The sequence below is a fragment of the Nyctibius grandis genome, chromosome 21, assembly GCF_013368605.1.
Source record: "Nyctibius grandis isolate bNycGra1 chromosome 21, bNycGra1.pri, whole genome shotgun sequence".
Classification (NCBI taxonomy): domain Eukaryota; kingdom Metazoa; phylum Chordata; class Aves; order Nyctibiiformes; family Nyctibiidae; genus Nyctibius; species Nyctibius grandis.
Window position 1 is genome coordinate 8,153,145 of NC_090678.1, and position 23,553 is coordinate 8,176,697.

The 23,553-nt window shown below is 55.2% G+C and overlaps 1 protein-coding gene across 1 annotated transcript in view; it reads right to left on the minus strand.

The window, feature by feature from the left end:
• Positions 1–20,808, minus strand: part of PDE4DIP (phosphodiesterase 4D interacting protein) — a 29,478-nt gene extending 8,670 nt beyond the window's left edge. Inside the window, 21 exon segments of the mRNA XM_068417033.1 lie at positions 3,045–3,172; positions 3,939–4,051; positions 4,387–4,524; positions 4,962–5,078; positions 5,261–5,349; positions 5,885–5,963; positions 7,010–7,153; positions 7,438–7,632; positions 7,911–8,090; positions 8,405–8,542; positions 8,777–8,890; positions 9,263–9,421; positions 9,974–10,189; positions 10,303–10,395; positions 10,639–10,758; positions 12,498–12,617; positions 18,490–18,607; positions 18,808–18,962; positions 19,037–19,160; positions 19,992–20,068; positions 20,537–20,808. Coding sequence (XP_068273134.1) covers positions 3,045–3,172; positions 3,939–4,051; positions 4,387–4,524; positions 4,962–5,078; positions 5,261–5,349; positions 5,885–5,963; positions 7,010–7,153; positions 7,438–7,632; positions 7,911–8,090; positions 8,405–8,542; positions 8,777–8,890; positions 9,263–9,421; positions 9,974–10,189; positions 10,303–10,395; positions 10,639–10,758; positions 12,498–12,617; positions 18,490–18,607; positions 18,808–18,962; positions 19,037–19,160; positions 19,992–20,068; positions 20,537–20,677 — 2,758 coding nt within the window. The 5' untranslated portion in view covers positions 20,678–20,808.
• Between the last annotated feature and the right edge of the window lie 2,745 nt (positions 20,809–23,553).

A 23,553-nucleotide genomic window follows, 5' to 3' on the forward strand; every position in this document is an offset into this window, starting at 1 on the left:
AACACAGAGAAATCCTGGCAGGAGAAAGGCCAAACGTCGCTGGTGAAGAAGAAGCCAGGAGGGAAGCATACAGCTCCTGGGAGGGAGAGCCGAGGACCAGCCAGGGGCACGCCTTGAAGCAGGGCAGGTGGCAGCACAGCACACTGTGCACATCGATGGTGGCACACTCAGGAGACCCACTCGTGACAAGCGACTGCCCCGAGGCTGCAAAAATCAGGGGCACCTCACTGCCCAGCCTGGGCAGACGTCACCCGGCGTGGTGGAGCCTGTTCACCGCAGCAGCCGTGCCCCAGGGATCAAGGACAGCGATCATGGAGAAGTGCTGCTGCGGGAGCAAAATGCTTAGAGGCAGCTGGATGTGGCAGCAGCACCCCAGGGAAGAAGCAGCTCCCGTGGGTGGCAGTCAGCATAGCCAAAGCACAGCCCTGTGAGCCCCTAGGGACACAGCCTGCCAGGTGACAAACCCTCTAGGGCTACAGCTCAATGTCTGCAGGGTGAGGGGATGCAGACCCTCAGCTGCAGGCTTTGCTGGGGGGCTGAGGGCCACGTACACATGGCTCTCAAGCTGGGTCACCATGGCTGAGAGGCCAGGGCAGGGTGGCTCACAGCCAGCACTGCTGCTCTAGGGCCATGGGAGAAACACCTTGTGTGCCAGGACACAGCACGCCACTTCTCACCATTGCCCATGTCTCCCAGCACTCCAGGACTGGGGCAGAAAAAGGGAGTGGAAAGCTCAAGGGGAAATAAAAACCACAGAGGAAGAAGAGGAAGGTGGTGCTGAAGGAGCAGAGAAGTGTGCATGTAGGCCAGACTGTGCCCAGGCTGCTCTTCACCAAGTGCTTGACCCCTCCATTGCAGCAGGAGCACACCAGGGTGCAAATTCAAAGGGAGAGGAGCTGCCCAGCTCTCTGTGTATCACCAGCAAAGGAGACAAGAAATGCAAACGCAGCACTGTGTTTTTCACACCTAGCCTGAAGGCAAAGAGAATTAGTTGCATGGCATGAAAATTGCATATAGCCCACAGGCACAGGACACCCAGGTGCATTGGCTGCGCTGGAAGTCTTCACACTGCTGGGAAGAAGGGAAGGGAAGCAAGGTCACCAGGGAAACAGAGAGAGGAAGGAGAGATGTCCACAAAGAGCTACAAGACAGCACAAAGCACTGCACAGTTTGACAGAGGGGGCTCTCAGGCATGGGATGCTCAGGCTGGTCCTCCTGTGGGGCAGAGGAGTGCACAGCCAGGGATATCAGGGATGAAAGGAGGCCCTAAAGAACAGAAAAGTTGGGACAATGCTCCCCTACAGGACACTTCAGAGCAGTGACACTAGCAGAGGCCAGGGACAGATCTACAGCAAAACACACACACAAGAAGAGATGGGAGCTGCCAGAGCACCGGCCAAGACTTCCCTCATGCCATGCCGATGAGTCTGTGCTGGGTCCTGGGCTCCGTGGTACCCGAGGGAGCAGGGAGCCAGCCAGGCATCAGAGCCAGGATGGAGGAGGGAAGGTGGAAAGATAAGGTCAGGGACACAAAGGCTCCTACAAACTGAGAAGCAAAAGGAGAAAGATGGTGCTACGCAGAGAAGTAAGAGGAAGGGAATGAGATGAAAGACAAGAAAGGAAAAGCTAACCAAGTCTCAGAGCTGCCCAGCAGCCACCAGCTGTGTCCCTTCAGGCCACATGAGAACTGCTGAACTCACCACGCAGCTAGGTGTGGACCCAGAAGAGCAGTGCTGACCTGCTGCATGCGAAGGGAGAGCTATGCTGCCTCCTATCCCTGTCTGAAGCAGGGAAGAGAAGCCTTCAGCATTGGTGCAAGGCATGGGATAGGTGATGCCACGTGAAACGGTCACAAGGAGATGCGCAGCAGAGCAGTCACAGGTCCAGGTGGTGCAGCCCAGCAAGATGAAGCTCTTCTGCTCCACCCACTCCTAGTTCAGCTCCCCCAGCAAGCAGAAACAGATGCTCAGGGGTACAAAATTTGCTCCTGACACCTTGGGAAGTGAGGGAGTATGAGACAGCTGATCCATAGTCCATTGTGCGTGGGAAGCACTGGTCATTGGAAAGCTATTGCTGTTGTTTCTCAGCTCTCACACCAGCCCCAACGCTCTCAAGAGGTGAAAGATGGCCCTAGGAAAGGTATGCAGTGGTGACAAGTGGGACCGTCCCCAGCAAAGCAGAAACAGGGCCCTGCCCATTGCCCAAGGGGCACGTGGAGCCCGTGAGATGTGCGCATACAAGGGAGGGAGCAGACCCAGCCCAGACCCTGGGAGCAGGGACAGGTCTCAGTCGCCCCAAACCATCTGTCAAAAAGAGGAGGAAGCTCTCCCTTGAAGGCACTCACAAGCCAGGCTGAGACAACTTACAATTAGGGGGAGGAAAAAAAAAAAATTAAAAAGTCAGTAAAATCATTAATACTGGAGTAGGATTTGGTTTAAGCATAAAATGAATCATTGGTTCTACACTCAAGACTTGTGCAAGAGCCCCAGGAAGTGCCACCAGGTCTTGCAGCCTTTCTCAAATTCTCTGGCTCTGCAACCCACTTTTCCATATACCCCTTCTCCTTTTGGGCCAGCTGCCATCAACCCAAGAGGGGGATGTCACTGGGCAAGAAAAACGTGAGGGAATACAAAAACTCACACTCATGCACTTGGGAGATGATAGAGAACATTTGGTGTTTCCTTCAGAGAAAGGGAATCTTTATTTGGCCCATGGGGGTGGGAGAAGAAGGGAGATGAGGGAAATCAACTAAAATGGAATGATTTCAATGTGCAAATACATGAGTGGCCACCAGGGTGGGTCAGACAGGAACATACACGAGACACAGGTGGATTGCACTGATCACCGTTTCCAAAGCAGCTCAAAAATAAAACAAGAAAGCCCTGCACCAGTTCTACCGTACCATTACTAAGTACCAAAGCAACCCTCCCAGAGTCAGTGAGACAGGCTCGCTCGGTTAGTGAACCGTGTCCGTGGCAGGCGGGCGAGCGTCAGTGCTCAGAAGGCATGCTGGGGTAGGACTCTCACACGCTCCTGTTCCCCACCTCCTATGGCGCCCTGCGTCTCCAGCCTGCTCAAACGCTCCAAGCTTCTCTCAAGAGCTTCTTCCAGCTGTCCCCGGAGCTCCTGGACCCCCTCCAGCTCCACCTGCAGAGTGTGATCTCTCGCAGCGCTAAGCAGGCACGCCGCACAAAAGGGAAGAAGGTTAGACAGGCTGCAGCACCAAGCGCACACCAAACTGACCCCTCTGTCCGGGACTGCCGCTTACTCCAGGCACAGGCCCTCCATGCTCCCCAGGCAGCTCAGCCACCTCGTGCCTCACCTCTAAACCTCCCCAGAGCACAGCCATCCCCAAAAAATGCTCCAGCCCATGGTAAGGGACTCCTAGTCACAGCTGTTCTTCAGTACTTACCCAAGCACTCCACTTATGTGCTCTCTTGCTATCAGGTAGCTCAAATATCCCAGAGGCTGCAGCCCCATGAAGGGCAGGGGATTAGTGCAGAGAATGCAGGCCATACTGCACTGTGGGACAACCGCCTGGATAAGCACCTAGACAGATTCTTATCAACCCAACAGTTGGTTGGAAATTTGACAGCAGCCTCTGAAAGGTGTCCAAGCGTGGGTGGGAAGCTGAGCCGGGAAGGGACAAGCCAGGGAACAGAGATGGAAATCCCAGGGCCTGCACAAGAGGTGGCAATGGGGGGAGCTTGCGTAGCATTTAAAGCTGGCCACTGCAGCCTCTTCAAGGGAAGAGGGCAGCCTAAAACTTGGAACCTCAAAGCTGCGTTCGTCTGATTCTAAGCCTAGGCTCCCTCTTTCCCACTGAGGGCTGTCAGACTTGCAGAACGATCACTGCTTCAGGGATTGCCCCACTGATCCACCCACGCTTGCCCCAGCAGCGGAGCAGGCCAGCACAGAGCCAAGGCAGCCTCACTTACCTGTCTGGGTGCGTGTGAAACTTCACCAGGCTGCCGTAGAGCTGCCTCTCTGCCTGGAGAGCCTCATTTAACCGATTCCTTTCAGCCACCAGCCCTTCCAGCATCAGTAACAACTGGTTAGAGAAAACAGAAAAGATGCAACACTTAGAGACAGAAACTGAAAGAGGCATCTGGCTGCGCCAGAGAAACAGGGGCTTCTTCTTCCCCTCTTGCTTGTGTCCAAGTGATCAAGTTGATCAGTGTCGCTCCCGGACTCCCAAAAGACTCTGCCCTCGAGACAAGCACTAAAGGGAACCAATCCTCTCCTCCTTTGTGCTCCCCCTATTGCACACAGCCAGCTTCCAAGAAAAGCACATCTCAGCATATCCAACGGCTGACAAGAAAGCCTCATAACTGAGCACCAGCAGAAATATAAACACATCCAAGCTTGTCCCACATGGCACACTACCTGCTGCCTTCTGTTTCCAGTAGCCTCCTCTCCCTGTGACTCTGCTATGGCCACTTTCTCCCGAAGCACCAGCACTTCTTGTGTCAGCCTTTCCACGGCTGGAATTTCTTCGGGATCCACCAGCTGCATCTGCAGATCCTGAAAACCAACAGCAGGAGGGCTCAGTGAAGAAGGGATCAGTAACAAGGACAGCTGGACCTTCGTAATCCTCCCTGGAACGCAACTGCCAAAAGTTTCCAGTGTTTGGGAAGACCCAGGTCTCCTAAGAAATGCCAAAGCACCCAGAGTGTATTAGGCACAGATAACAGCCTAGAGCAAGAACTGAGAAGGGACAAAATGCACTCTGTTTAAAGGACCTGAAGATGATGTTTGGTACACAGAGGCAAAAAGCCAAATAACGACACTCCAGGGGTTGGGGCCTTTGCCTTCCTGGCCAAAGTAACACAGGGCTGTAGGCAAACCAGCAGCAATACCATCCATGGACAGCCAGCCACACTGCTCTGAGGATGTGGGGAAAGAAGAGACTCCTCTGCAGCCTTCCCAGGTGGAACTGACCCAACAGTGCATTATCTCACCTTGATGAGGTCCTCTTTGATCTGGATGGTCCTGGTCAAGGCCTCTATATCCGAGGCCTGCACCTGCAGCTCTTCCTCCTGCGTGGCCATGACAGACTGGAGAGCAGTGAGCTCCCGCTAGGGAGGGAAAAGAAGTCCGTGAAAAGACTTCAGAAAGCCAAAACTCCACTGCAATCTGCTGCCCCATTTCTCTCACTGGGGGAACCCTCACAATAGGGGGATCCAAAACCTCCAGTAAGGAGCAGCCCAATAGTCTCCTGTAAGCAAGGAGATCAGCACAGGCTCCACCACAAGCTCACCCTGCTTTCCCTTTCCTTCTTTGCCATTAGCTCCAGCTCCTCTTTGGCATTAACAAGATCCTTCTCCAGTTCTGCTGCTGACGTCGTAACTGCAAAGACAGTTTGGTTACTGCAGGGTTTACTGTGTGTCAGCTCCAACCCTAGGATCAGACAGAATCCCTCTTTGGCAGGACAGGTCTACGATGCTTGTGCTCCCCGCCCCACTGCCTTGTAGTAAACACTCTTCTTCCCTGCTTGATCCCTAAAGAGCAGCTCAAGGCAACAGCAACATCCCAGGCCTGCTATCCCACCCCGGCAAAGTTCAGGTGTCCTGGCCGCAAGGTAAAACCCAAACCAGTTGTACTTGTCTCAGCCCAGCCTGAACCATAGTCAAAAACCCTTCACTGGACAGCATCAGCTCTTCAGTAGAAACACCTCACCTCAAACCCAACACAAGCCTCTCTTTCCCATACTCCCATCCCCAGACATCCCTGAACCATTACCCAAAGGGGAGGCACAGCTTTACTTCAAAACACTCACTCTTGCTCAAAGCTCTTTCCTCTCTCTCATGTAACCACGTTTCCCCCCCAGCAAAAAGCCCTGGTCATGTCTGGAGACCTTGAAAGAAGCTGTCACTACACTCACCTCCCTCTGTCCTGCAGCTGCTGTCCATCTGTGGGGGTCCGGCAATGGCTGTAGCTCCACAAGCTCTTTGCAGTATTTCCTGAAAACACAAAAGCCACCAGGTTTGCACCTTTATGGGGAACCTAGCACTCACAGCTTCCCCAGAGCTCCAGGATGGCAGCAAAGCTGCTGGCTGCTTTGTTGATGCTCTGTGAGAAACCAATGAAGGGGATCTAGCCAGGCAGTGGGGACAAGTGAATTGCACCCAACCTAGAAGCTGTACGTGCAGGCAACAGGGCTCTGGCCTTGTTTTATTTGGCACTAGGAGGTTCCTGGCAGTGAGTGTCTTCATAGTAAGGATTAAACAGGTTTCACTCAACTGCAGCAAACCCATCTTTCAACTGAGACTCTACAGAGACCTACATCTTCATCCCAAGACGTGGCCCAGAGGGATCATGCAGTAAGGAAAACACAGAGCTTGGCCCATTTACATGTCCCTGGAAGTCTCTAGAGCTCACTTTGATCCTCAGAATAGAAATAAGCAACCTGTTTACAGCTGCTTAAAAACGTTCAACATGTCACCAATAAACCATTAACAGCTGCTCAAGTAGGAGCATGGCATATGTAGCCTCAGAGTTGTGTTCAGCCTCAGAGGGGTTTTCAGCAAAGCTGCTTTAAAAATACCCACTCCAATCGTGGAAGAGACAGCAAACAGCCAGCAGGCTCTGCCAAGAATTAGTGGGACCTAAAATTAGCTCTCTTGTCCCCTCCAGAATGTGACAATGTCAGGGAGGGGATTACAATACAGCGAGGCAGCCCAGCCCAAGGAAGGACTGGGTCAATGCTGGAAGGTCAGAGGGTGGATTTCTTTCATACTCTCACGTGCCCAAAGGACTCAAATACTGCCTGATCAAAACGAAAGGAGACACTGAACGACAAAGGCTGATGGAACCAAGATCAGAAGATCCAGGCAACATTGTTGCTCCTCAGTTTCTTCTCTTCCTCCTATAGGAAGTCTCTCCCCTAATCCCACTTTCATTTCTATCATTCTCTGTGGCGCTCCCCTCTCTCCCATTTCCTCCTGCAGCAATCAGTTCCCCATGGAGCCCCAAGGCCACATGCAGAGAAACAGTGCACAATTCTTACTTGTATGGGCTGCTTGCCCTGCTTCAACAGCCTGGCACCAGCCAACTGGATCCTGACAGGCTCCTTCCCCAATACATGCTGGCGCAGGAGTTGTAACTCGCAGCTCCTTTCAGCCAAAGCTTGCGCCATCTTCTCAGCAGCCATCTGATTGAGTAGGAAAAACAGGGTAAGACAGGGCTGTGATCAGGGTGGGACAGGGATCCTCACATTCCTCAGGGACTAAGGGAAACATCTCAGTATTTACCTGCCACTTGAGACTAGAAGTGCTCTGCAAACCAGCCTGGGAGCTACTGCTCCTGGCCACTCAAGAGTGGCTCCACTGCAGCCCTCCCATCTCTACTTGCCAGACAGCTGCAGCTCACATTTGCTTAACACAAGGCAGAGCCATCCACCCCAGCGTCCCCACTGCGGCACTACACACAACTCACTCGGCTCTGCTGCTCCTTGGTGCTCATGGCCTGCAGCAGCTCCCGGATTTCAGCATCATGCTCCATGGTCTGATGGTTCCTGTCGCTCAGGAGATCCTGCAGCATTTTCTCCTTGTGCTGGAGACGCAAGCACAGCTCCTCTGCTACCTCACTCTGTCCTGGGCCCAACTTGCACAGCAGAGTTGCTGTAAGCTCCTGAAGAAGGCAGAGGAAGGGAGAGATGGAGAGACATTTCTACCATCAGACTGCAAGCTGTTCAAGGACAAACAGCTCTTCAGCCTGGGTGTAGCTGAGAGCACAGTGTCTCAGCAAGCACAGGTATTTACAGGTGCCAAAAGCAACCAGCTTCCAAAGCACGGGGCACAGGTTCAAGTGCCTTCCTCAGAGGCAGGCAGCCAGGAGGCTCTGGTATGGGACCACTGTCTCTGCAGACAAACTGGCTGAAGGCTCAGGAAGCCAAGCCAAGGCCTTACCTCCACTTCCTTGTTCCTGTCATGCAGGCAGGTCTGCAGCTGCTGGATGATTCCCTCCTGCTCCTTCTGCCTGCTGCAGGATTTGGCCTCGATCTCCTCCTTGAGCCAGCGGAGGTTTTGGCAGGTTGCTGAGACCTGCTCTAGTTCCAGGGTTTTGGCTTTCAGGAGGCTCTCCAGGCTCTGGGGACCACAACAGAAGCAGCTCAACCAGGGACAGAGACTTTATCCTGAATTAAGCAGAACTGGAAATCCCAGTCTCTCCTGCTAGTGGAGTCACATAAATTCACCCCTGTCCCCTCCAGACACCACACTCACCTCTACACCCAGCCCAGAAACACAAGTGACCCAGGAACTTGCCACGCACACAGGGCCAGAGGAGGCCCAACACTCTGCATCCGCTCTCCCCAGCAACAACCAGAGCATTCACAGGAAGGTTTGTCTAGCACCACACTGCAGCCAGGCTGGACTCCGCATGCTCAGGTACAAGCACTCACGTGAATGGTGGCCTCATTGCTGGACAGGACGTTGCGCAGTCTCTCCAGGTCACTTCCACGCTCCCTTATTGAGAGATGGAGCTGTTGCAGCTCTTGCTCCTTCTTCTCCAGGGCACAGAACTTCTCATCTACTGCTCGCTAGGGTGAGAGGGGGTGATCGCTCAGAATGGGTAGTAGGGCTCTGCAGCCCACCACTCACTGTGTGGGGCACCTTAGCTCTCCCTTTCAGAGGACTCCTCTGGAAGTCTGAGCCATGAAGAGCATGTAGAAGATGTGGTCACCCCTGGAGTCAGCCTGGGGCTGCACCACTAACGGTAGCCCAAAGGCTGAGCCTCAGGGAAAACCGAGATATCCCCAACAGACTGTGCTCACCTCCAGAGCAGCATCCCTGTCGCTGACTCGCTGCTGCAGTTTCTCCAACATGGCATTCATAGCTGCAGGGCTCTTGTCCAAGCTTTGCTGGCATTGCAGAAGCTCTCTCGATTCCTAGAGGTCACACACACACACACCAGGTACAACTGTCAGTCCTGAAACCCCCCAGAGAGCAGCACAGGAGAATCACGGCTAACTACCTCCACCCTACGCTTGCTCTATCCCCTACATCGAAGGGTGGTAGGGTCTCGGCACCTGGGGCTGGTAGGCTAGCATCTACCAGGGCTCACTAGGCATCGCTGCGGGCTGAGGTACTCAGACACCTGTACCTTCTTCCTCATCTTGGGAGCCCATCAGCATCTCTTTCCTTCCCTTCTTCGAAGGGCACGCGTGAAAGCTACAGACTGACTTTTGCACTGCCAAATACCAAAGGAGGAGCAGGGACCCTGACTAGTTATGCTCAACTTGAATCTTTCTGCTTCTCACCTGCAGAAGCTGTTCCTTGCGAGCCAGATGATGACTCAAACGCTGAATTCTCTGCTCCTGGGCCTGCAACTCACGGCATTTCTCCCACTCCAGGGTCTGGAGCCGCTGAGCCTTGTCCTGCAGCTCTGCCTGCAGCTGCTGTACCACAGCACGCAGCTCCTGTGAGGAAAAAGCACATACCTTGGCAGTCAGTCCTCAACAGACCTGTAAACAGCAGACCAATCTGAAGAAGCCAAGAACAACTAGGGCTGTGGGAACAGCCCAAAATGCTCTGCAATACTACAGAGCAGTTTCACATCTCAAAACACACTTCCGTGGTGATGAAGTTTGAATTTACTTCATTTCCCAGGGTATCCATCCATCTAAACTCCTTGCTCTGGCCACAGGCAGAGCTTTACAGTCAATCACAGCTAACCTGTGCAGCAGCGGACATTGACTCTGTAATGTCACAAAAAGAGATGGGACAGTTGCACCAGCCAAAGACATACAAGTGACAACATACCCACTATCAAGTGTCTTTGCTGATTCTCAATCCTCAGACATGAAGCTAAAGAGGCTGGAGAATTCTCCCTGTCACATGTGACAAGGGGTTAGCCAAGCGTGCCCAGACTGGTGTAGGCAGAAATGATGAATGGGAGCAGAGTACTGACTACATCAGCGCTTCTGAAGTCATGTAAACCCCGAGACTTCCAGGCTAAGTGCTTGTCATACCTGGTTGTGTTTCCAGGTTGCCTCTTTCTCCTGCTCTTCCTCATGCACTGTGGTCTCTAGGAGCTGGGTTGCTCTCCTGGCTTCAGCCAGTTGATGCTCTTTCTGGCGCTGAGCTCTTTTCAGTTTCCGCACCTCCAGCTTAGTGCAGAAAAGCGTGTTCTGAAGACCTAGCAGTGACATTTGCTGCTCCTGGGATGAGAGTGGGCTCTCTGACATCTAACAAGAGTGGGAAGCAGAGAAACTCAAAGATTCACTTCATTAGAGAAATTTAAAAATCAGGGTCCCTGCAGAACAAAACCTGATGTATTTGAGGCTTTCCATGGACATACCTGCAACTGTCCCAGATGGCTTCTGTGTAACATGTCCTGCAGCTTGGCCATTGTCTCATTCTGCCCTTCAATGATACGGTACAGCTCTTCCGTCTGTGAGTCAAAGGATAGGAAGCCCGGTCAGTGGCAAACCCAGCACAAACCCTCCTGTCCCAAGCCTCCAGCGTGGATTATGACAGGTCAGCATCACACAAAAGCAAGAGCTTCGCACAAAGTAGTTTAACGAGATCCAGGATGCCTAGCAATGGCTTAAGCACTCCTTTTCAGTCACAGCCTACGGCGCTAGCACACTGTCCTCTTTCGCTGAGCACCACCCTGTCCACCCAAAATGATTACCTTACTCTCTTTGCTCTGCAGTGCCTCGTTCAGACTCTGGATTGTACGATCTTGCCTCTGCGATGTTTCTTGGACAGATTTTAATTCAAAATTCAATTCATTCAGCTTTTCCTGTAACAACTGGAGACAGAAATATGTTGTTTTTTTAAATCCTGACTAACGCTCTACATAAATACCCTCAGGACTCCTTCCACTTTACTCAAGCCCATACAGCCCACGTGTTCACCAGATCAAGATCAACACGGCTCCCTCTAGAGTCTGTAAACACTGTTTGAGCTGGGTGGAGACTGATGAGTAAACACAAAGCCTTCAGTCCCTCCACAGGTTTGTTCCAGTGCTTCTGGTCCCTTCAATGCAGCCCCCATGTGCAGCTCAGAGGTTCCAGGCTTGGTTTCACCTATCATACCGCCTCCCACATACTGCAGGAGAGTCTTGCTCAGACTGCCCAGCAGCCTTCCCAGTTTCTATCATTTGTTTCTGTTCCCTTGAGGGAAGGGCTGCTTCAGCCCAAAAACCTCCCAAGAGGTCTGAACAAAAAAAATCAAAATGGAGAATCTAACATTCAACATTCTAAAAACCATTCCCTTTGCTTCTGAGGTCCTCCAGAGCATTGCAGCTGCCCCTTTACAATTTTCCAGCTCCTTCTCTTACTGCCTCCTTCAACCACCCAGGTAGCCTTGCAGCAACAGCTGGTCTAGGTAATTCTACATTTGATCAGACCAGTGGCTTATTTAGCTTCAAGTTCTGGCTTCAGCACAGAGTCTAGCCAGTGCCAGCACGCCAACAGCACGGCTGCAAAGCAAAGGGGAACGTCTCACTAGTCTCCATAGCTGGTTTATAACCTGAGAAAGTTTTGCCTTTGACATTCTCACCCGAAAAAGACAGTTTTAGGACAGTTCTCTGCTTTTACCATAATGTTCATGACACAGTGCATGCTGTGCCTTTAAGCAACTGCTTGTTAGCATTTCTAAACATGCTGCCTGTTGACATTCTTAGTCTCGGATGATACGCATCTTTCTCAGAACTTACTCAAGCCTCAATTTCTTCAGGAGCTGGTGCTGCCACATGATTGCCTCTTGCTGCTCATTAGTTTACACACCTGTCATGTTATCTCTTCTCTAAGAGACACTCCCCCCTACACTGTTTAAACATTTCCAACTGCGTTTACTGGGCCTTGGGCCTCTTTATTTCCCTGTCAACCTTTGTGGTCCAGGCAGCTCCAAGAGCTTACAGCTGTCCCCAGATTTCAATAAATATCCCATTCCAATGTTTTTTCCCCATTTAATCCCTCTGTTTTCTCATAGGTATAATTTACCTTAGAGTTCAAGAGCATAACTAAGAAAATCAACCCCTCACAACATGTGCTAAATTCGATCTGCCTCAAGACAACTCAGCTGCATGTTTCTTCCCTAAGAAAGCCTTTAAATCAAAATGAAAACAAGACCCCCTCTACGCTGATCTCCCCGACTGCTTGCAAAAACAAGGCAGCTGTCTCAAAAGGCAGGTGCCCTCCTCTCCTGCACCAGGCTCAGCCCATGAAACTCCAAGAGACAGGGAAACAGCCCTGTGCATCTCTCCTTCACCAGCTCCTGGAAGGCTCACCAGGCAAGGGGGAAGTTATTCCAAAACAATGGTTTGCAAAAATAAATATGGAAAATTTACACAGGACAGCTGCAGAAAAAAGTAAATGCTTTTAACTCAGGCTGGCAGACAACAGCACTAAGAATCACATATCAGCACACACACCCTTGCTGGAACAGAGGTGCAGATGCCTGCCTCCGGCTAGGCTAGGAGGCACCCTCCAGTGCTAACTACACCAGACTCAATAGGCACTAAATTTGCTGTTCATGAAGAAATACCTTGTTGGCAGCTTCAGACTGCTGGATTTTGCCCTGCAGCTCTGCAGCACACAGATCAGACACATGCTGCCCCACTGCAGGGTCACCTGGAGCCAGCTGCTGACATTTATCCTGCAAATTCTGGGAGGGGAAAAAAAAAAAAAAAAGAGAGAGAAATGGTTCAAGTCTTGCATTGGCTTGTTCTATTCAGCTGTCAGCCCTCAGAGACCTCGCAGCATAGGCTTAAACATTCCCCACACTGCCCCAAGGCTCTGGTTGGGCTCCCTGTCTCTCCTCACTCCCATACTGTGAGCCCAGCAGCCCATCTGGCTCTAACCACTGTCTGCAGGCTGATGCAGATCTGCTCCCCACACCCAAACCGTGTCTCTGAAACCTCCCTCCATCCTACATACTCTGCTGGCAACTTCAAAACAAAGCCAGCACCAAATCAAACTCCTTCCCATGTTCTGCCAAGCTTCTCCTTAATCAAGCCCACAACCTTCAATCCTTCCCACCAGCTACCCTCCTGCCATGAGCTGGCAGTCACACCCCACTCTGAATCCCTTCACTTGTGATCCTGTGGGCTCTCCTTCACAGCTCCCCACGCTCCAGCACCCACGCCGTGGGCAATTCCCTGCAGCTCCACAAGCCGTAGCAAATTCAATGCCACAGCTGAGATTTTTTTTTTTTTCACGACACATATCCATTTATTGAGAATGGAAACAGCCTTTCTGACACACGGCCTGCCAGACCCTGCTGGCTGAGCACACACTAGTCCCTTGTCATCCCTTCTTACTCTTGTGCTACCTCGCGCCTAGTGAGTTGTTAACTCCTGAGAGCAGCATTCAAACCAGCCGCCCACCCCAGCCCTCACAGGACTCGTTAAGTACTCCTGAATATTACCAGTGATATGAGATCGATTGTAATGGTGTCTATGCCAAGGGGGAGCCCTGGCAAGCACAGGGTTGCAGTGCAGGGGCTATAAGAACATGGCAGAGCTTTTCAGAGCACACACACAGGAGCACGAGCCCCAGGCAGCACAGCACAGGGAGAACAACAGCCAACTCTGATTAGCCCTGTCAGACTGAATCCTCATCTTCAGCAGCCACAGAAACACTGTCTTGGGTAAAGGCAGGCAGCGCAGGAGAGCTCCCCCAGGCCTCTGCATTGCCTCTCACATACAGAAGCTTCCATATAGAAGCAATGCTTCTCTTTATCCTAGTGTTTTATTAAGATTTCAGTGAAAACTTAAACAGTCATAGCAAGTAATTTCAAATTTGCCCAGCCAGAAGGCTTTGGGTAAGACAGGGAGAGCTGCTGGAATCTGTCACACAGCAGCTGTTTTGAAATAAGGTTGATGAAAAGAAAACAGAAAAAAAAAAAAAAGGAAAACAGACCTTTCCTCATAATTTGCACATTCCAAAGAAAAATAAGCAGAAAGCCTGCAAAGAGCAGGGAGGGGAAAGGCAGAGCCAGCTCCAGAGTCCAAAGTCCCAAGCTACCTCCCATGCTGCCCTGCAGCCACGTCAGGAGCATTTCACTGACCATCTCTCCTCAGTACAGCCCCAGCAAGGTCAGCACACACCAACCTAGACAGAACACTTCTTTAAAAATAATAATAATCATGGCATTATCTAAGCCTGCCAAGCTCGCATCTGCCCAGAGCGGTGGGTAAAAGACTGTCTGTCAGCAGGGCAATGCTTCCCTCGCTGCCAGCACGGCACCGCAGGCAGCTGCAAGAGCCTGTCTGACGAAGGCTGAGTTTGGCGGCATTTTCCTGGGGCTCTGGTGATGAAGAGGAAGAACTGTTGGTTCAAGAAAACGCCCAAGAGGACAGTACCTACGAGATCACGTGCCCAAACACCAGATCTCTTGGTCATTGTAGCTTACAGCTGTAAATTTAAAGGAGAACTGCAGTTTCCCAACGGTAATAAGTGAACTGTGGTCCTATATATTCCTTTCACGTTACCAGAAAGGCAATTATGCATATGAATCACTGGACAGCAGTACCTGACTGTAAGAGTGTTGCTCGTACAAAGAGAAAGAAAAATCATTTATACAAGAGCTATTTAGTGCACTAGCTGCCTCCAGCTTTCCATTTTTGCTGTTAAAGCCATCCGAAGAATTAAGTGCTTTCCCACTTCTGCCAGACCCTGCGCCGAAGCGTGCAACTGCTGCTGCCACCATGGCAAGAAACAGACAGTAAAAAAATCCCACAGGATGAATTCCTGGCAGGGACGGCCGGATGGCAGAGGCTGGAGGTTGGAGAACCTCCTCTAAAGCAGTTCCAAAAGGAGGATGGGGACGTGTGACACAGAGCCAAACCGTAAACACGCCACGTTGACTATGCCACGTTAAGAGAAAGCCTATTTTTATGCTGTAAATATATCCCTAGCAGTGAAAATTAGTAGCAAGCAACACAGACTACAGGAGCAGCAACGCCCCGCTTCACATCTTCAGTCGCTGGCTGCCACCACGATGCCTTTGTGCACCAGATGAAAATGAGTTTTCCTACATTCCTCCCGAGCATCATCTCTTAAGCAGGTTTTTATGGGAAAAGCCCACAGCTCTGGGAAACGCAGACGGGACATCGAGCAGCGCTGGCTGCCTAGGAGGTGTAATTCAGCACAGCTACCGTTGCCATAGTAATAAACAAGCATTTTTCTAATCCCCCAGGCTACCTAGAGCATTAGACAGCACTAAGGCTGCTAATGGGAATGCAATTAGGCTGACATGGATATTCCTGAATTGAAGCTGACTGAGGCCTTCTATTCATTATGGAAAGTGGTAAAAGAGTTACAAGTTCAGCTTTTTGACTGCATACTAATGAAGATTTCATTAAAGCCAGCAAAACAGAGGCAATCTGGAACTACGCATGGACTACCATCGAGGCAGATAACAGCACCAGGAAGGCCCACGAAAGCAGGAGCTTTCATCACCTCTCAGCAATACCTGCCATTAATCAATGAATCTTTTAAAAGGATCAGAAAACAAACCAATTATCTAGAATACCAACCCCAAAGTCATCCTCTGGCGCAAATCCACCCGCAAGGAAAACACCTTTTCCTCAGGGCACGCGCCACAGATCCCTGCGCAGATCTGCACGTTAGGCAGGTTGGAGGCCTGATCTGCAGAGGCAGGGCTCTGGAGGCAGGCGTTCCTGATGCTGAACAATTACCCAGGCACAAAGAAAACACATTTGCTGGGAAATACATGCCCAGAAGCTTAAAACACTCCCTTTGGTTGTGGGTAAAAGTCAAGCTGACTTCTTAAACAGAAAGCTGAAGTGAAACTGGTGTTTTCTCAGCAGAAAAATGACAAAGCATGCAAAGACCTTAGACACACCTAGCAGGCTGCACTGACATAGAGAGCTGATGGGGGGGAGGTTAATTTCCCAGAACAAAAGGAGAAAGTAGACGACATGAGAATGACAGAGGAGAGAGAGTGGCACACCTAAAAAGGATCGAGCTGCCTATTCTTAGTCCTAGGTTCAGTGACATGTGGCTATCTATTATCTCAGCACAGAAGAATCCCTAGCGGGCTCAGCGTCAGGCCACAGGGACGCTGCACAATCGAATGGCGGCACAATGACCTCTACCTGTACCCGCAGCGGCATATAATCCTCACAGAGGTCGTCCCACAGCTCCTGAAGTTCAGAAATCTCCAGGGAAAGACCCAAAGGAGCTCTGGGAAAGGATTTTCTGTCTGCGTTCAGGAAGGCAGAACCAGCACACACTAAGCCAGCAGAAGCACTGCCATCTGCCAAGTCACGGCTGAGCTTGGGAGGGGGCAAGCTGGACTTCACAGGAATAGGTAGCCTGCTGCCTCGGGGGCTCTGAAGGGGTTTGTAGTCCAAAGCCTTGATCAAGCTGAGGGCCAGCTCCAGCCTGTTCCCTCTCAGCGAAGAGCTTGGGGTCATGCGATCATCTGAGAAATCATCACATTTCCCATTCCCTTTCACCCCCTTATCTGCATCTTCGTCCTTCTGCTGCAGAGGGCTCGCCTCCACAGTCGTGTCCAGGGACTCAACAGAGGATGCAGGCGTGCCTTCCTCCATGCTTTCCCCATCCACAGGCCCTCTGGCGCTGGCGGACTCTGCTGCATCGCACACGGATGACTCCTCGTTGCCCATGCTGGCCGACCACCGGCTGGACATCCCGCAGGAGATGCTTCTGGCCACCTTTCGTGGCACTTTGCAAATCGCTTCGTAGTCGGCATCAGCCACCCGCAGCGCAGCGCAGCCACGGCAGCGCCGTGGACGGTTACTCGCTCCCTCCGAAGCGTGGCAGCTGTGCGGCTCCAAGCTGTGCTCTTCTTGATCTGTCCAATATTCATACCCAGAATAAGCAAAGTCCTCCTGAAGGAGGGCAGCGTACCGTACATCAGGCAGGTTAGAAAGGTCCACAGTCCCATCCCCAGCTCTGTCGTCCGTGCTAGAGTCTTCATTGTTCCTGCGGTACATGCTTGCGATGCAGAACTTGAGGCGGTCTTTCTCCAGCAGCAGTTTCTGCAGGCGCTCGATAGAGAGGGCTTCGATGCGTGCGATGACTGTGTCGAACCTGTAGATGCGGTCCAGCATGAAGGCACACTTGCTGCAAGCGAACTCGGATTTGCCATCCCGGCACAGCTCCCTGCCCAGGACGTGGGAGAGCAGCACCTGGAGGCTCAGCTTGGCCGCCGTGTGGAAGATCCATCGCCGCTGGTTGCCACACAGCTCCCGGGCACAGATCCGGCAGGTTTCCTTCATCCTCCCTCCCGACCAGCACCCAAACTTACTTCTCGGGGTTCTCAAGAGACCTTCCTGAGGCCTCTACCGCTCACTCAGCACATCTGCCAGGGCACAACTCCCTCAAGCCCTGAGCCCACCAGCACTTCTCACCCCACCAATCCCCCCTTTTTAAGAGGGTGACGTGCTGGGACCCCTGGTGCTACAGAAACACCCCACCCTACAGCATCTTCACACCTCAGCCCAGCCACACCAGGGCTGACCCCTCTCCTGGCTGCCCCCCCGCCGCTGCCCCCCTCTCCTCACAGCTTCCCCCCCCGCTCCGAGGCTACCTCCTCTCTCCTTACTGCCTCCCTTCCCCGGGGCTGCCCCTCACCCCGGGCTGCCCCCCTGCTCCCCAGGCCCCGCCGCCGCCACCGAGGAGGATGAGGATGCTCCTGCCACGGCGGCGCCCGGCTTGTGGCTCAGATTTCAAGATGGCGGCGGACGGTGGCGCCCCCACACGCATGCGCGGCCGCCGCGGCGCCTGCCGGGACTTGTAGTCGCCGCGGGCGGAAGTTGCGCATGCGCGGTGGCTGCGCGCCCCCGGCCCGGGCACAGCAACAGCAACAGCGACAGCTCGGGGCCAGCGCCGGGACCAGCCCTGAGGCCGGTGCCCAGCGCCAGTGCCCCGCACTGGGGCCTGTCCCCAACGCCAGTGCCACATCCCCGTCCCTAGGAGGCAGTGCCGGGCGGGGGGGGCATGTCCCCACAGCACAAGGCCACCAGCACCCATGCACCAGCATGGCACCCTGTGCCACCCAGCGGGCACACACCAGGGTCCACGGTGGGGCCACTGTGTGGGCACGGTGTGTAGCTCACGCACCGATGTCCCATGGCTGCTGGGGACAGCGCTGTGCCACCGAGACACAGCACGACCAGAGCCGTGTGGCTGCCAGGAACACACTGCTCTGATCCCTCACCCCCCCGAAATCCCTCCTGGCACCGTGCCGGGCTGCCGGGGGTATTTTAAGACCTGGGATTTAATCCGCAGCCAGGCGCAGGCGGCACCGACACCAGCAAAGGGCTGCGCAGGCTGGCTGCGTCTCCCCACGCCACGCACTGGGTCCTGCCCGGCTCCCCTGACCCCCAGCACTGTGGCACAGACGGGCAAGCGCCCCCACGCTGACAGGCTGGACATGGCACGGCCCCGGCCACAGCCTCAGAAAGGGACAGAGACAACCACCTGGGTGGACATGCTCCTCCCCAGGGTGCCGGGCAGGTATCCCCCCACACTTGCCCACCCACCTGCCCCACCACAGCCGGGGGCTCCTCCAGGCGCTGCTGCAGGTCACGGTTCTCCGCTGACAGCGTTTCCACAAGCTGGTTGCTGGCGGCCAGCTCTCGGGTCAGATCTTCAATCCTCCTGAGAGGGAGGGAAGGGTGGGGAACACTCAGCATGGTCCTTGCCCGTGTCCCACAGCCCAGCTCTCTCCCCTTGGCGTGAACCCATCATCCCCCTGGATGCCCGCAGTCCCCCAAGCACCACACAGCACCAGCTCCTTGTTGGTCCCCAAGGACCGGCACAGAGCATGGGCTGGCAGCACAGAGACCTTGGGCACCCACCTCTGGGCCACAGCTCCGCATCCGTCATCACTCCTGCCCTCCTCCTTCGTCCTCACAGCCTCCTTCAGCTTCCCTGCCAGCTCTCGGCACCGCTCCACCTCGGCTCTGGCCAGCGCCGTGGCCTGCTCAGCCTCACTCCGCGCCAACCTGGCCTCCTGTGTGGCAGCAGGGTGAGCCCCCAGGCACCAGCCCCTGGCCCCCTCCCGGTCTCCACTGCCCACCAGCTCACCTCCTGCAGGAGCTGGATCTTGTTCTCCAGCAGCTCATAGACGTGCTCCGACTCCCGCTGCCGCTCCTCATACTGCTGCCGGAGTGCTGCCTGGCTGCGGGACGTCTGGTTCTCCGCGGCCACCCTGCCAGGCACAGCATGGCATGGCATGGCATGACATGGCATGACACGGCACAGCACGGTATGGCACGGCATCTCGCAACGTGACATGGCATGGCACTGCATGGCATGGCACAGCACGCTACGATACGGCATGGCACATGACATGGCATGGTATGGCACAGCATGGCATGGCACAACGGCACAGCATAGCATGGTTTAGCACAGCTTAGCGTGTCATGGCAGGTCCCAGCATGGCATGGCTTGGCACCATGCAGTGTGTCATGGCAGGACACAGCATGGCACAGCATGGCCTCCTCTTGCAAGAGCCTCCACCCCAAACCAGCTGGGCTGGCTGAGCTGTGCCACCCCAGGTGCCCCCAGCTCAGCTCCCCCCATGCCCTGGCTGCTGTTTCTGCAGGACCCCGGGCAGGGCGTGCCATAACCTCCCAGTGCCGCTGCCCTGGGGACACGGCTCCTCTGGGAGCACCACGTCATGCTCGGGGTGCCCAACAACCAAAGCCATCCCTGCATGCTCCCAAAACCCGGGGCTCCCTGGCTGCCATGCCCCCGGCCCCCCGCCCAGCGGTGCCCCGCTGAGGGACACCCGTGCCATGGCCCCCGGGCACGGCGCTGCCCTCCCTCGCCAAACAGGTGCTGCCCTTTATTTTTGGCTGGCGCCAGGGCTGTAAGAGGAGCCCTGCGGGTGCCCGGCCCCATTGCAAACCCCTCCACTGCCCGCTGCGGGCAGGGTGCAGGCAGATACCCCCTGTCCGCCATGCCCATGCAAGCATCGCAAACGGCACATGGGTGCCGTGTTTATCCCGGGGTGAGGAGCTCGGCCAGCCCCACTCACCATGTGTTGTCCAGGGCTTGTTGCTTCTCCTGCAGCTCCCGCTTCAGGCTCTCCACCTCCACCTTCAGCTCGATGTTCTGCAGGGCGGGAGGCAGGTGGGTAGGATGGCCCCACGCCTGCCTGGACTCCCCAGTGCCACTACCCATGGGGATGCATTGAAGGCAGTGTGGGGGGCCCCCACCCCACGGCAGGGCTCCGGGTGCTCCTGACACCGAGCAGCACAGGCAGTATTTTAGCCTGCTGGCACTGGGACGCGGTGTACCCGCTACGGTTGTCCGTCTGCACCCAAACTGGCACCGCATCCCACCCCAGACACCCAACTGGGCTGGGGACACCCTCCCCGTCCCTCTCCCCACTCCTGTCAAAGGTAGCAAGGGGCAAACTCCAGCACAGCAGCTCCCCCAGCCCCAGCGTCGTGCCCGATGCCCTCCCCCTGGCATCCCCACCGGCTGCACGCCCCCGGCCCCATCTCCTCCCAGCAAAGAGAGGGCATCGGGAGGGAAACCCCCATCGGGCACCCCCCCCCGTCCCCTATGGGCACTCACCCGCCGGTAGACATCGTCCCGGCTGTCCTCGCCCTTCTGCTGGACGCGCTCCTCCAGAAAGTAGATGCGCAGCTTAAGGCTGAAATTCTCCTTCTTGAGGTCGTTGAGGTGCTGGGAAAGCGTGCGGTACCCGTTAGCCATGGCCGGCACTCCATGGGGGGGGCATCCCGGCACCCCTCACATGGCGCCGCCGGGGACACGGCCCGGGGTCCCTGCCCGCCTGCAGCTCCCGCCGCCGTCCCCACTGCGGCCCCTTTCCTTTTTTTTTTTCTCCCTCCTCCTGGAGCTATTTGAGGCATCGCCGGAGCGGGGACGGCAGGGACGGGTGGGTGAAACCCGAGCCCCGGCGGCCCCCGGGCGCCTCAGCCAGGAGCACGGCGAGGGGGAGCGCGGTGCCTGGGGGGGCTGAGCCCCCTCATCCCATCCCACCGCTGCCTGCCCTGCATCCCCCTCCTGCCCTCCACATCCCATTGGTGCACCCAGGGGATCCTGGTGGTGCTGGGGGGTCCTGGCAGTGCCACAAAGGGGGTCCTGGCACCCTGCGGTCTCACCTGCTCGAAGTCCCGCAGGGTCTGCGTCTGGGCGAGGGGACCCATCTCCAGGTCCCGGAGGAGACACGTCTGCACCAAGGGGCCAGGCTGGGGCTGAGCACCCGGGGGGCCATGGGACCCCCCTGGCTCAGCTGGCGCGGGGTCCTCGTCACCCTCACCCCACGGCCCGTCTTGGGAAGCTGGGAGGGAGCGAGGGCGCGCAGCGGTCAGACAAGAAAAGCGGCTGCTCCGCACACCACCTGCTCCCAAGGTGTCACCGGGAGGGGCACCGGGATGCCCTGGGGCCCGACAAGCCCCTGGCCGTCCCCTGAGGTGACACACGCTGCCGGGGTGCTGAGCACTGGCACAGCAGCCTCAGCGGGGCGGGGGCTCTCGGGGTGTCTTACCCGCCATGCGGCTGGCTCCGGGGGTCCCGGCCGGCCCGTCACCGCTGCGGGGGTCCCTGCGGAGGGGAGCACACACCATGTCACGCACAGCACCGGGGGGTGCAGCCCCCAGCCGCCGTGCCGGAGGGGCCGGGGGTTGCACCAAGGGCTCAGCGCTCAGACCCCGGCTGCTGGGTCTCCCCCAGCCCGGGGGATCGCGGCGGCTGGCGCGGCACCGGGGCGAGCTCCGGCAGCGAAGCCGGCCCGGGGTGAGGGAGGGTGAACTCCAGGCAAGGCAAAACCCTTGTGCATCCCTGAGGGTGCGGGGGGGGGCCCACGGGCGTCCGTGCACTCGTGGGGGTGCCCGTGGGCGCTCCCGCAGCCGGGCGCCATCTGCTCTCAGTGCGGACAGGCAGCCCTGGGGGCCGTGCAGATGGCGGGGCCCCTCCGGAGCCCTTCAGCCCCATCAGCAGCCCCGGCAGGGCCTCCTGAGCCGCCGCCGCCGCAGCCCCCCGCCGCCCCGGGGGCACACAGCCAGCAGGGGCTGCCGGAGGCAGGGCTGGCCCGGGCGACCCCCCAGGGCCCCCCCTGCCCCTGGGCTGTCACCGCTCACCAGCTCCCCACCGCAGCCGCAATCGGGTTTATTTTCAGCAGGGAAGGGTGAGTCATTTCATGACTTAAAAGAAAGAAAAAAAAAAACAACCCACAAATAAAAAAAACCAGATTTTTTTCCTTAAAAAAAAAAAATCAGAGTACTTATTTTCTAATCCCAGCATGACAGTGTTTTGTGCTGTCCCACAAGGAGAGCAGCGGGCACTCGCCCCCAGTGCCCCAATGGGCACAGTGCCCTGCCTACACGCATGATGCTGAGCCAGCTACAGCACAGGCCATGGTAGGGGCCCTGGGACTGTGCCCCCTCAGCTGGGGACATCACACTGGCACTTCATGGGCAGGGGACACAGCACTGCCAGCCTGGGAGGGAGCAGGGGGAGGCAGCCACAGCCCCTGCACCAACAACCTGCCACAAGGGGAAACTGAGGCATGATGGCTTTAAACACACCAGCACTGACCAGGCACTGCCCTGCCAGGCACCACAACCAGCATGATACCCAGAGGCACGGTGCATGGAGGTGTGGTATCTGGAGGCACAACATCCAAGGAAGCGCAGCACCCAGGAGCACAATACCCAAAGGCATGACGCTTGAGGGGACCCCATACCCAGAGGCACAATACCCAAGAGGCATGATCTCTGGAGGCACAACACCCCAGGAGGACCGATAGGCAGGAGGCATGATACCCAGAGCCACAATACCCAGACTCAAGGCGCACAAGGATGCACAATACTCAAGGAAGCGCAGGACCCAGCAGCACAATATCCCAAAGCACGTGTCTCCATTTAGCGCACACCCGGGGCTGAACAATAACAGTTGTTCTTTCACACAATGTCCCTTCCCCAACCAAGGAAGAGAATTGGGAAAAGGAAGGAGAGTCATGGGTTAAAATTAAACAGATTTAATAAAATAAAGAAACCAATATAAATGATAATACAAAACACACAAAATTATACTTAGCTACAGAGCACTAGCAAGTTGCTCCAGGAATAGCAATCATTGGGAATACAAAAGAGGGACAAGAGGAGAGCAAAGAGAGCTTTGCCTTTTGTAGTGAACTTGATGTCAATGATATAGCATACACCTGTGCGCCAGCCTGGGTCAGCTGCCCTGGATTTAACTGCAATGGCCCTGATCACCAGTGCAGCCACAAACTGAAACAAAATCTAACAGAAACTTGATTCTATAAATTTTATCCCCAGAAAACCAGGACAGCATGATATCCCAGGAGGCAAAATACCCAAAAAGGCACAATACCCAGTGACATGACATCCAAGGAGGTATGACACCCAGAAGCATAACCCAGAGACACAACAACCAAGGAGGCATGGCAGCCAAACGCCTGATACCCGAGGAGACACGATACCCAGAAGCACAATACCCACAGAGACACATCACAGTACCCAAGGAGGTGCAATACCTGGGGATGTGACACCCGAGGAGGTGCAATACCAGAGGAAGCACAACACCCGCGGAGCTGCAACCCCCAG